Source organism: Trachurus trachurus (genome assembly GCF_905171665.1).
Source record: "Trachurus trachurus genome assembly, chromosome: 6".
In the NCBI taxonomy this organism is placed as follows: domain Eukaryota; kingdom Metazoa; phylum Chordata; class Actinopteri; order Carangiformes; family Carangidae; genus Trachurus; species Trachurus trachurus.
Window position 1 is genome coordinate 19205430 of NC_139897.1, and position 13316 is coordinate 19218745.

The 13316-nt window shown below is 45.0% G+C and overlaps 1 protein-coding gene across 1 annotated transcript in view; it reads left to right on the forward strand.

The window, feature by feature from the left end:
- Positions 1-11560: 11560 nt before the first annotated feature.
- Positions 11561-13316, forward strand: part of brsk2a (BR serine/threonine kinase 2a) — a gene marked incomplete at both ends in the record, with an annotated part of 152645 nt that continues 150889 nt past the window's right edge. Inside the window, one exon of the mRNA XM_083973198.1 lies at positions 11561-11654. Coding sequence (XP_083829324.1) covers positions 11561-11654 — 94 coding nt within the window. The remainder of the gene's footprint in view (positions 11655-13316) is intronic.

Consider the following 13316-nt stretch of genomic DNA (forward strand, 5'->3'; position numbering starts at 1 on the left):
GAGTGTGTGCCAATTCAATCACCACTCACACCCTCCCCCTCTGTCCCCCAGTAGAATCAAGAAACACTAGTTTGTCATGTTAGCTTCGCTTCTCACACCACAGGGTCATTTGCCAACATGCTGTTATTGCACAGGGCATTGGGACCGAGGTGTATCTGCTGTGGGCGATATCCTACCTGTCTCGTAATGGAGAGGAATCTAATCGCCTCTCCACAGCCTCCTCCTTCTGCAGCTTCTGTTTAGAAATAGAACTGAGGCCGAGGAACAAGGCCACATCAATCATAGTGGGATTCTCCAGGGGGAGAGATCACTCTCACAACTCTGTCAGAACAACATCCAGCTCACTGATGTTACCTTAATTTACCTCGGCACGACACATCCTCAACCACAAACATTTAAACCCAGAATCTTGTGCTAATTTGTCCTTCCCTGTCTTTCAACATCAATCAGAAAATCTCTATTCCTATTTCCCTTTCATCCCACACTCACCTCCCCTTCCCACCACCCCACCTTCTTCTTCCTTCCCCGCTCAAAGCCCTCCTTCTCCTTCCTTTTCTTTGCTTCCAGTTTCGCTCCATGCACACCTTCTGCCTACAATTGATAACATCCCTGATGGAGCTCCTTTATTAGCCACCCACAGGCAGATTAACTAGAGCAATAATACACCAATCAACGGCAATTATGCCCTGATAAGCCCAGGGAGAGCTCTGCTGGATGCGGGGGAAAGGATGTGGCAGTTGTAGACTGATTTTAGTGCAGGATTAAAGGTTGTGTGTCTGTGCATACATGAACATGTGTTATACGTGTATATTCGATTGGGTCTACTTTGTTTTTCCGCCCGCAGTCTTAATCTCTTCATAGGTTATATTATTGTAATCAGATGTGAGATCAGTCCCAGTCCCCTGGTTCTTATCAGGTGCTAACTGAAGCTATGATCAGGCAGCACTGTATCCTCCAGCATGAGCGCAGCAAACCAGCTAAATAAATAGAGGTTTTTGAATCCATATGGTGCATCATTTCTCTCTGAGTGTACTGTAATGGTTGAAGATTATTATCCCGTCATTACAGCATATTAAAACACTTCAGTTACAATGTTGGCACTTGTTAGTTTTTGGATTTCACTGCTGAAACAGCAGCCTGGCATTGTTATGAAGCCGCTAAATGATGATGAAAACAAGTAGAAGGGCAGAGTTTCCTGCCTGTAGGCATTAATACACCAGCCAAGTCTGATTTGAAGAACAGCTGTGTGGATTTGCACACACATTCACAGGCATTTCAATACATGCAATGCACCATCATGTACATGCACATAGGAACACACACGCACACACACAAGCAGGAGTGTTTTTCTTAAATAGCAGACCAAAGCCCCTGGAAGCTGTTTACTGCTGTGCAACTGGGAAGCCGACCAATCTTTCAGGTCCAGATTTTGCTTTATACCAGCAAACTTGCCAAACTGTGTGTGTGTGTGTGTGTTTGTGCATATGTGTGTGTATGGATGCATCAGATTAGTCTCTCTTACTGACTTGAGAAACAATGATCCTATCCAAATAAATCAAAGTGGATGACTGATTATACCTACTGCGTATTTCATTTGGCTCTTTCAGGTTTCAAACACAGCGCAGCAGATTTAAATTCATTCTTGCAATTTCAGCATCAAAAGGTTGCCGTGTAATTTTTGGTGTGTAAGCGCCTATGTATACCCTTCTTTCACCTTAGTTTCCCTGAACATGCATGTCTCCTCCAACCTTGCGGTATCTCAGCCAAGTGACCTCCGTCAGTTAATCCTGGAGCACAAAATGAGACAGACATTTACCATTTCTTGGAGCATGAAATTAAATACATTTCCTTTGGCGATCCCACTTCTAATTATCTCTGAGGATTTATGACGGTGTCACTGTTATTTGTTTGAGGACAGAGTTTACACGTGTGTTGTGGACTGCGGCTGGTGGCCTCACATTCTTTTACATGTCAAGGGAGAAGCTCCGCAAAGCCTCCGTCTCCCAGTCCAGTGACCTTAACACCTGTGACTGATATAAGAGGGGAGATGTATGTGTGTGTGTGTGTGTGTGTGTGTGTGCGTGCATGAAGGGGTAAGGTTAATTGAAGTTGTTAGAGTGAAAATGATTCCCTCAGGGGGACAAAGCAGGTGGAGGCGATGGGTGGGTTCAGCAGTGGTTGACGGGGAGAGAAAGAGAGAGAGAGAGAGAGAGCAGGAGAGTGGGATGAGATGGAGGGGGTAAAAGAGAAGATGGGTGGGGGTCAAAGGGATTGCTCCTCGCCCCCAACGCTCAGAGGCAGTGATACATGAGGACAGAGAAATGAAATGATTCATCTAAAGGTCAGGTGTGTCCGTCCCTCCTGCCATTCGACCCCTCACCCATTGCTGTGTGTTTTTTTCCCCCTCTTATCATCCTCTTGTCCCTCTCTGTGTTATTTTCCCTCAGCTAAATGTGAACAAATTGACTCTTTTTTCACAGTATGTCCTATTAATTTACACCATAACCTTTACTAAACCAATCTGTGCGCCCTTCTCCTCCTGTCCCTGTCTCGCGCGCGTATCCCTCTCTATCTGCCGTCCTGTCTGTCTGTCCCCCCTCCTGTGGCCTTTCGCCTCTCTTCCCATACTAGCCTTCATTTCACAGATGACAGGTTGGCTGACTGTAATCCAACAGATGCTGGGGCGGGGAGGCCTGACCAACTGTTTTAACTCCAATCAGCTTTTATTGCTCTCCGGAGGAACTCCACAACCCCCTCCCCCCTTCCCTCCCCCCTGCCAGCCTGACATTTCAGAGTGTGGGGGGAGAGAATAGGACATATATGTGTGTATATGTATCTGTGTGTACACATATGTGACTGTGTGTGTGTGTGTCGATTAACGCAGGGGGCTGATGGAGAAAAAAAGGGTGACAGTCATTACCTCCTGTGCCCAGTGTGGGGCCAAACCACTGGCTTCAATCAACGCAGACGCGTGTGTTTGTGCATGCGTGTGTGTGTGTGTGTGTGTGTGTGTGTATAAGGGTGGGCGTGCGACCGAGAGAGAGAGAGGGTCCGGCATCAGCAGGGATGGAGATGTCGCTGGTAATGCATCTGCCACTGTTGGTCGCTCCCGACAACCTGAGCCACTCCTGCATCGCCCGCGTCTGTCGCCTCCGTCTTCCTCTCCATCCATCTCTCTCTCGCTCTGCACCCCACCTCCAATCCTCCATCCTCATCCTCCCTCCCTCTGAGACAAAGACAAAAGCCACTGCAAATTCCTACTGTGTGACTTTGAAGCTGTTAATCAAACAAGACGATGCTACGTTGCTGTCTGTGTCATCTACGCAGCCTCACCTCTAAACGGCTGCACCTCTGTAGTGTCCCTAAATGTCCCTGTGCAAATACTGTAGCTATTATCAGAAGCCTTGCATGTTTAGCCCATTACCTGGAGTAGCAGCAGTGCTGTTTATTGAATTGTTACTCGAGGTACTTGAGGATCTTTCAAGAGACTTCTTGTCTTGTTTCCTCTACATTATGCAGGCAATTTTATACTATTATCATACTACTCCTGTGACAACTAATGCAATTATTGTAACTGAATGGCTATGACAAAGGTATAGGGAGAGGTAATTTAGTTGTGATCCGTGGTTGGATTCAATTTAACCTCATTTGTGGAATGTAAAGGGGAAACCTCATAGTTTATGAAGAATTAATAAGAATAAAGTGTCCAATTTCTACTATAATCTCTGACACACAAAGGTTTTCAATTGGTTGTTCTGCCGTCAGACTGTCAGCACATCTACAGACCCTGGATTCGTTCAGTTCAGCAGCACAAAAGCAGACATTCAGAAATCATTCAGTCACTTGATAAAAGTGGACCTGTATTTATTTGATGATCAGCGAGGTTTTTAGTGCTCTCCGCAGATCTGTGGGCCACGTGAACTCTGCAGCCTCACCTGCAGGCTATTAAAGTCAGGGAACGCCATAGAATCACTTCTATTATACTGCCGCTGCCACAAAGAGGTCATGTGACCTTGTCTGCAGTGGTGTGTGTGTTTAACAGCACCTTGACATCATATGAGCATTCTTTAAACACGAGACATCCTTTCTTACATGCCCATGTCCATGTTCGTGTTCATATCAGTACTTTCTCACAGGCTAAAATGACAGGACAGACTCACTAAATGGATGTTATAGCCTGCTATATGACTAATGACAAGGATACTGTATATCTAGGGCTGTGTGCTCACATCATTGACATTTTCTCCTTTTTAAACATTGCCTGAGTTGTATTTTCCCTTGTATCGCAGCCATGAGGTTCAGTGATTCTGGGTAGAGATGCTGAGTTTGAATGTGACGGCTTCATCAGCCAGTTGCAGAAATACACACCTCAATAATTTTTTTACACACTTTTTTTGAATGTCAGTCAGACATATATGTGGGTCTATTTTTGTATGAGCTGATTAAACATACAGTTTAATCAGCTCATGCGTGACTTGTTCCAGCACCAGATGAGAGGTTTACATCTCTGCTAATGAGTTTTGTGCCCTTGGTTCTATTTCCTACATGCCTCACACAACTTTATCCTGCAGAGCACCACCATTATATTATTAACCTGTTGACCTTCTGAAGAACATATCATATATATACTTATGTATATACGGGGGTCCAAAGTAACACAATGATACGTTTTTTTCTGTTGTTTTAAGTCAAACCAACTTTCACAGACTACATCTTAAAAGCACATTTCCTTGATGGTCTGATTTGCCTAATGTGAATGAGTCCTGAACAGCACAGGAATCTCTCACTTTGAAACACAGGGGCACACAATCAGCTTTCATCTCCTTCCTCTCTTAAGAGAATATTTTGCCTTTCAGCAATTACAAGACAGTTTTAATGTAATGGAACATTTCTTTGGATATCTGCAAATGAGGCTTTTCATATCTTCTGATGTAACTCCTACACCAATTAGGGGAGAAAAAGATTTATTTTTGAGTGTAAAAATAGAAAACATGTCATTGTTTCATACGCTCTCCTCTGCATCTCCACTGTGTGCGAGGTGCTAAGTATTCCTCGCAAATTGGACAAAGATTTGAACATGGCGACTATTAGGAAAGTAATTAAGATGATGGTAAAAGGTTAGCGGCCTGGCTTTGGGAGTGGGGAGGAAGATCATGCACTGCGATGCGCATGAATACACGATGTGCCATATGTTTTTCTTGCGAGTAAGTCCATTAGATTATGTAGTATCTATAGCACACACAGTGAGTTTCTAAAGGCAGGAGAGAATGACATTGCCAGCGGCAGATTTTAAATTGTCTAGAGAGGAAAGCTTGCTTTAGTATAGGTGTGAGTCATTTTCAAGGGTACTCAGCCGGTGTGCGACAGGGAAAGGTCACCTGTGTAGTCAGCCCCACAAGCAACTGCTCTTAATAGTGAGTAAATGGGTATTGGCAAATAGTCAGTGCTTTTAAAAATGACTGTTTTCTTGTCTGTCCAGGAATCTACGGAATATATATAGGGTCTAAAGTAGGAACGCCACTGAGGGTCAAATGGTGCATGCAATGTATATATATGGTAAAGACTGTAAAAAATATAAGCCTGGGGGGGAAAAAGAAATGAACACCTGGTGGCTTCACTGTTTGTTTAGTGTTTAACAAATAACATACTGTAGAAGAAGTGGATTCTGTTACAATCTTTTGTGTCTCCTAAGGAACTGATATGTGAGAGACAGGGATGTGCATGCTGAATGAACGATCAGTGAATTTATTACAGCTAAATGTAGTTGTTTTAGTCTTTCACCCCACGCTGCCGTTAAATGTCCCTATGATTAGTGAGGCACACACAGCCAACCTAATTATCCAATGCTGCAGCCAAACCTTCTACGTGATTACTAACAGTTTGCTTCTTATACTGCAATTATGTTCTTTGCAATGGCCGAAAGCTATGATTAAATAGGTGTTTAGATACCAATGTGCATTAATGTTTGGATTTTTAAAAAATAACAAAAATGCGTTTGCTTAAAATGAAACACATTAATTACAATACTATCCACCTGTTTCTGTCGAAAGTGCTTAAATGTAGAAATGAAAAGTGATGTTGAGGGCTGATCGCAGTGGTTCTTTGCTGTGCAGGAACAGTATTTGAATCCATTTTTTTGTGTTAAGACTCACAACAGGACTGAAAAATCTATCTTTATTGCTGAGCACATTTTGCTGTTAACAGAGCTGTTGAGGGCTTGAAGGCTGCAGCACCACAGAAGAGAAACAGAAGCAAACTGGGTCAGATGACTGTGGTTGTGATATCATGATGTCAGTAGCGGTGGAAAGAGAGGTGAGACGTGTAGAACAGTGTGAGACAGTGTCTCTGTGTTCCTCTGCCGACATCTTGTCTGATAAAATTTTAGATATAAGTGTGTATTGTCGTAATTGTACAGAAACAATCCGTTTCCCCCCCCATATCCTATTATTAGAGCATTATGGAGGTCCCATGTGGGGGGAGGTCGGGGGTTTTGGGAAGGAGGAATGTGAGTTTTTACAACCAGCAGGGGGCAGTGGAGCTACAGCTGTGTATGTGTATATGTGTGTCTTAAGTATGTGTGTGTGTGTGTGTGTGTGTGTGTGTGTGTGTGTGTGTGTGTGTGTGTGTGTGTGTGTGTGTGTGTGTGTGTGTGTGTGTGTGGAGAGTGAGCCTTTTTCCCCCTGGAGAGAATCCCCCTCAGACTTACTCATGGGCATGTCAGTGTACAACCAGCACACTGTGGTGACATTTGAAATGAACACCCGTCGACCACTGATCGTGGTACATGAACATACTGGATGTTGGAACATGAGTATGTGCATGTGTGTGTGTGTCTGTGTGTGAGTGATCCCACTGATTTGCATACATAAGTGGCAGGAGCTCAAGTGTTTCACACTCCAAAGTCCTTGTGCGGAATCGGAGACGTGCCCAAGTGTCCTCCAGTCTCTGGATCATTATGAGACTTCATGTAGATGGGTGGTCCATGTGACCACAAGACACATTCCTGCTGTGTGCTTTTAACAAACCTTCTTGTGTTACCCTCAAAGCTACATCTTTCTTAAGAATACAATAATATCTGATTACCTTCTCAGTTCATAATGCGGCTTTCATTCCTTTGAGGATGTCTAAGCAGATATATGTATATTAGCATCTGCTCATACTTGCATGCACACACACACACACACCTGCACGTGATGGATGGAAATGAGAGCCTGAGTGTCTGTTATCTGTCGAGCAGAGACACATGTGAGAGTAACCTGTCCTATTGTTTCCCTTGGGTGCGCCCCTCTTGACTCCCCCTCCTGTCTTTTGTGTCCTCTGGGTGTTCTATCTATATCGTGAGAAACAGCATCACCTGAGCTGAATATGAAGACTCTGTCCCTTTTGTCTCTGATACCTTTCTCCTTTCCTTTTAATTGTCCCTTTTTCTGCCATTAGTTTGGATGCTGCTCTCGAGCCAAGAAGTCTACATGACTCTCGTATTTGTCAGGCAGAGGTCTGGTCCTGCCAAAAATCCACCTTCACCTTTCGTTCATTCCTCTCCTCTCCAGTTTTCCAAATGTTTGCTGATGAACACTAATAGTCTCCTCTGTTTGTGGATGACACGCTAATTAATCAAGCTCATCATGCTGGCCAAACTGGTATCGGCCAACAGCTTCCAGTACAGCAGCTAGCTGGCAATAACCAGTTTGTACAAGCCTGAAGGGCTGCGGGTTCACATGTACGCGTCTGCGTGTGCAGCAGTTGTTCCTGGTTGGAAGCGCCATAATAGTACAAGAGTTTGAGTTTGTGTGAGTGTAAGTGCCAGTGTGTGGTTGTGTATTGTGCAGACATTTAGTGTAAGGAAGTGTGTTTACAGCCCCCCGTTGAATTGGTCAGACTCCGATGCGAAGCTATTCATTATATGGTTGTATGGTGGAGATATTATGCAGTCTGGGCTCATGTCCAGAGGTTATTGGACTCTTGCCACACATTAAATATGTTCCACTTTTTGGTAAACCTCTCCCTCTGTCTCCCCCCTCCCTCTGTTTTTGTTTTCTCTCTGGCACACCTCATCTTTCATCACATCTCCCTCTCTCTCTCTCTCTCTCTCTCTCTTTCACAGATGGGATCAAAAACAAACTTAACAATAACGTGTATTTGGAAAAAAAAAAAAAGTCTGGGCACTGACTGTACACACTGCTCCATGAAATGATTGATTTTTAGTCATTACACCATTGTTAAGTTTGATCGGTTGTTTGGAAAGAGACTATTAGTATGCAAATCCTGTGAGTGTGCGAGCCTGCAGTTGCAGCTGATTGCTATTTGGCCAATGGTAAATTTGTGTTATCTATCACAACACTTTGATAATTCTTGCGTTGCCACTCCGCAAACATCCAGAAGACAAGGAGCCGTTTGGAATTTTTGCTCATCCTCTTGATTGAATTCTGCAGCTTGGTGGCTCTGTGTGTTCACACGCGCATATGCACACAAACACACGTCCACATGTCCACATGCACGCGCTATAATACACAAGCTCAAACACAAACTAAGAAGACTTCTCATTAATTTCTTTGCTGGAAAGTAGGAGAGAGAGAGAGAGAGAGAGAGAGAGGGATGTAGGCTGTGAAGAAGTGCAGAAGGATTGATGGGAAGCAGGGAGGTACAGGCAAGGTGATTAAAAACTCAAGCTACAGATGTTTCTGGAACACTTCAAAGTGGTGCGCCTGCCAGTGCCAGAGTTGGGCATGATGCATTATTGAGATGGTGCCCACCTGGCGCCTGCCGCTGACATCACATGCCCGGTCCACCTGGCACCATGCAGTCACGTGGGTGACACTCTGGGTCACACCTCCTCCTCTGCACAAACCTCAGCTCCCAGCGTGATGAAGGGCATCAGGGGAAATGGCACACATGCTCAACACAGACCTCAAAGGCACCAAACTGGGGCATGTGCAGTTTGTAAACTTCAGCTTCGTGAATGAAAAGTGAGGAGGCAGGAAATGTTCCTGCGAGGGATTGCGCTGCATTTCCTCCCTTACTTTACTTGTGTTTTGAGCAAGAGTTGATAGGTGCGAATATTTCTCTCCAACCCAAAGGATTTATCCCTTAAATAGAATTGTACCTCCTCACTTGGCTTGTAACTGCCTGTTTAAATTTACAACACAGCACAGTTGTATAATGTTTAGACGATATTGTGTTTTGTCTGTACATGCTGAGGGAAGATGAATGGAAATTAGATGATGCACTACAGCATTTTAATTTCTTACCAAAATAAATTATTGGAAAAGTAGGAAGGATAAAAGGTGAGAGTGTAACATGGTGATCTTTCAGGAATGGATTTGGCTTTGGAGAGCCTGACAGAGTGATGCAATTCCTGCTGCTTAATATTTCAGCGAGCCCCCCTCAACCTTCTGTTAAAGAATATTTAGAGGTCACATAGTGTGTTTGTAAGTGTGCATGAATATCTGTGTGTGTTTCTCCTGCATGTGTCCCCTGACACCTGTACTCTCTCAGGGTGTGTGCAGAACAGACAGAGGCCACAGCCACAGTCACAGGTCTCAGACCAGTGGGGTGTGAAATGAATCAGAGGGCCAACACACTCTCCCCCTGCTGCACACACGCACACAATCACTCGTGTGATGTGTGTGCCAGAGAGAGGAAAGAAAGGAGAGCACAGAGAAAGGACAAAGGGAGAGAGAGAGCAAGAACAAGGGGGCAGAGACGAGAAACTCCTCCACTGTGGGTCTTGACTGCGACAGCACCTCAGTAAATAAAGTCAGTATAAATATTTATGAACGCTGGAACAGTTTCTGGTGAGAGATGGTGTTTGGCATAATGGTGGTTTAGCACACCGTGCTGGCCAAACCAATAACGGCCAACAGCTTCCAGTACGCAGCTTGCTGGCAATTACCATTTTGTAGCCTACAACCCTGAAGGGCTGTGAGTTCACATGTGTTTGTGTGTGTAGCACTTGTTCTGTGCGGAAACGCTGCAATACTACAAGAGTTGAGCATTATTTCATAATGTGATGGGACATGAGGGGAATTTGAAGGAAACGGCCACTGTAGATATTTGTACACCACATACACAGTGCAAAGGCACACTCAACAAAATAGACACACAATAGAGGTAAAAACAAGTCTTTAAGTGCCTGTGCCGACTCTTTGGGGGCTCCGGCTTCTCCCCACAATCCAAAGACAGGAACACTATAGGTTGATTGATGACTCTAAAATTGCTCATAGGTGTGAATATGAGTGTGTGTGCCTTGTTCCTCTCTGTATGACTGCTGATCTGGCCAGGTGTATCTGACCTCACCCGTGTCAGCTGGGATTGGCTCCAGCCCCCTGATAACCTGCACGGATAAGCGTTGCAAACAATGGATGGATGGTTACTTGACTGTGCAGAATGGTGCATGTTCGGACTTTGACACTGGACGGCTGTTTCACACTCATCTACTAGGTGGAAAAGTTTCTTTGTGTTGACCTTCACTTTTCTGATATTACAAGTTCTAGTTTGGAGACCAAACGGTCAATTATGCATCTTACACAGGTGTGATGGGGAAGGTCAAAACATCCAACACATAGCCTGTATACTGTCAAATGGAGATTTCATTGGAGACACAGCTTTAAATTTTTTAAACAAACAATGTCTGCATATTCACAGATTCTGAGTTCATTTTCTAAAGATGAATAAAGATTTGATTTGATTCTACAAAATATCTTGTGGAAATCTTCCACACATCATTATTCAAAGAAGATACACACTTACCAGCGGCATACTAGAAAATGAAATACAGTCTGAATGAAGCACTGGGCGTTGGGCCCATAACCAGCTGCCAGCAGTTGAACATGGGTCAGTCCTGACAACTGCTGTCAGGGGCAGGGGCCGTGCGCTGTTGAGCCTGAGAGGAAGGGCCCAACTTGAATGTTGTGTTTACCAACTGCAACAAACGAACCTACAGACTCTACCTTTAACAGCAGGAGTCAAAACCTCAACACTGATTGAATTTGATAAATAATTTTCTTCTTCCCCCACCAGCCTCATATCTATGAATGTGTTTGAACTCCATTATTCTTACATAAACTCAGTACCTTGAGTTAATGTGGTCCAACTCCCTCTAGATAGATCTCACCCTGCAACTCTTCTTCAGAGAGGGGGGAAAAAGTAAAGATGGTCCAGCAACAAGAAAACGGGGCGGCAACTTTAACAAGGTATCCTGCTCTCTGATTGGCTGCGGCCACTGTCAATCACCCGCGACGGCTCGGCAGCACCTCCCACAGACGCACAGCGGCAGCACAGCCTCCACCGACAATGATATTCAAGGCACTTGCGGCTCGTCTGCAGCGATAGAGGAGAGAAAGAGAGAACCTCACCTCCTCAAGCAGCGAGTGAGGTAGAGGAGAAGAGACAGAAAGCGACAGAGGAGAGAGCGAGAGGAAGAAAGAGAAGAAGCTGTGGAGTTTAAAGAATAAGAGAGAGAGAGAGAGAGAGAAAGCAGCGGCTTGGACCTCCATCGAGAGGACTGTTTTAATTGTCTGCTCTGTATTTACAAAGTGTTTAATTTGAACACACATCCGACATGTCATCGTCCGGTAAAGACAACAGCGGTGCCCAACATGCCAATTACGTGGGACCTTACCGTTTGGAGAAGACGCTCGGGAAAGGACAGACAGGTTAGTTGGGACAGCTTTGCTCACCGCATCCCCCCCTCTTGTAATTGCACAATTTATTTTCCAAGCGCTCCGCGGCGAGTTGAAATTTGGCCGGCTGGGTGTCTGCAGGTGATAGATAACTAAACACCTGCTTGTCCAAGTCTGCTGGGTGTGTGTGTGTGTGTGTGTGTGTGTGTGTTTGGAGAGGTTGGTTGTTTTCATTATTCACCGGTGAACTGTCCACATCTATGTTCACACAGTGGGACCAGAAGGAGGGAGGGTGGGTAAAGGTGTGTGTGGGGGATTTAGGTGATGTTGCTTTACATTGGTTTGTTGGCTGCGTGCGTTGGCGTTGGACTGGGTGTGTGTGCGTGCATGTGTGTGTGTATCCAGGAGAGAAGCAGCGTGGAAAACGTTCAACGCCAACAATGATGATGATGACAGTGCTACGGGTTATGATGAAAATCAACTTTTTTTGTGTGTGTCCTAGCTGCCCCTGTGTGTGTGCGCGCGTTTGTGTCCTGTGATTGGAGCGCAACGACGTTAATCCCGATTTGCCTGATACATTGATCTATTCTTAGTCCGCAGGCAGGCAGGCGTTTCTCCTATAGGCTCTGACTGCAATACGTGGGTTTCCTCAGATAGAGTAGAAGGTCCCACATTGACAGATCACACCACGAGCTGCTCACAGAGCTGGGGAATAAGGGCTACACTGATCTATATTCATATATACCCCAGGGAATGTAACTGGGCTTCCTGAATAAGGAGCACATGCTTCATCTCAGCATAGACAGCAGTGACACTGCAGTTTGTTAAAGTTGCATAGCACAGTTCCACAATATTCATGCTATTTCAAGGTGATGCATGTATGTTGGCATGGGTTGTGTGTCATGTGTGTGAGTAACTGTGGTCTATTAGTTCAGTTGCTGTTGTCAGCATTGGTGACTGTACAGTGAGAAGCCTGTGCGGTCAAGTAGCTACATGCAGCCAGTGGAGCCATCTGAAATAGAGGCAGGCACAGCCCTGTGTAGGCAGACATGGCAGGAGAGATGCAGCATGTTTTGCAAGCTCACCATCCTTAAAGAGAGAGAAAGACACAGATAGAGAGAGAGAGAGAGAGTCAGAGACTTTTCCTTCTCCTCTGCCGAGAGATTTTCCTCCCATCTGTTGTCTAAAACGGCTACAATAGGCGTTACTTCCCCAACCCGGTCCAGCTGGTCATGCTGAGCAGCCGTGTGTGCGTGTAAATGTTGTGTTGCGTTCTCGCAGACAGTATGCTTTCTTGAAATATTCTCCTGGTCACCTCACTCACCTGTCTGCTGCTCCCCATGCAGCGGCCATTAACGGAGTTTGTCTTATTGCCCCTCTTTTGACTGCAGGAGGTGTTTAAATGCACACAAGTGTGTCTCCCAGCAGAAGTCCCTAATCAGAGTTAAATTCCAAGGCATGCTGCATCCACAGGAAGTGAAGCTCAGTGCCCAATATCTGCAATATTATGACTGTAGTATGATCAAACAAGGGAATTGAACATTAAACACAACAAACACGATATTAAAACACCTGAGCTAGACTCCCCTTTCTCCAGAGACTTGTTTAATCATGTGTGTTTACAGGAGGATCTTTCACTCACAGCCAGACTCCACTTTACTTTCAGATAGCAGATCTCAGGAGCGTCTAAATGGC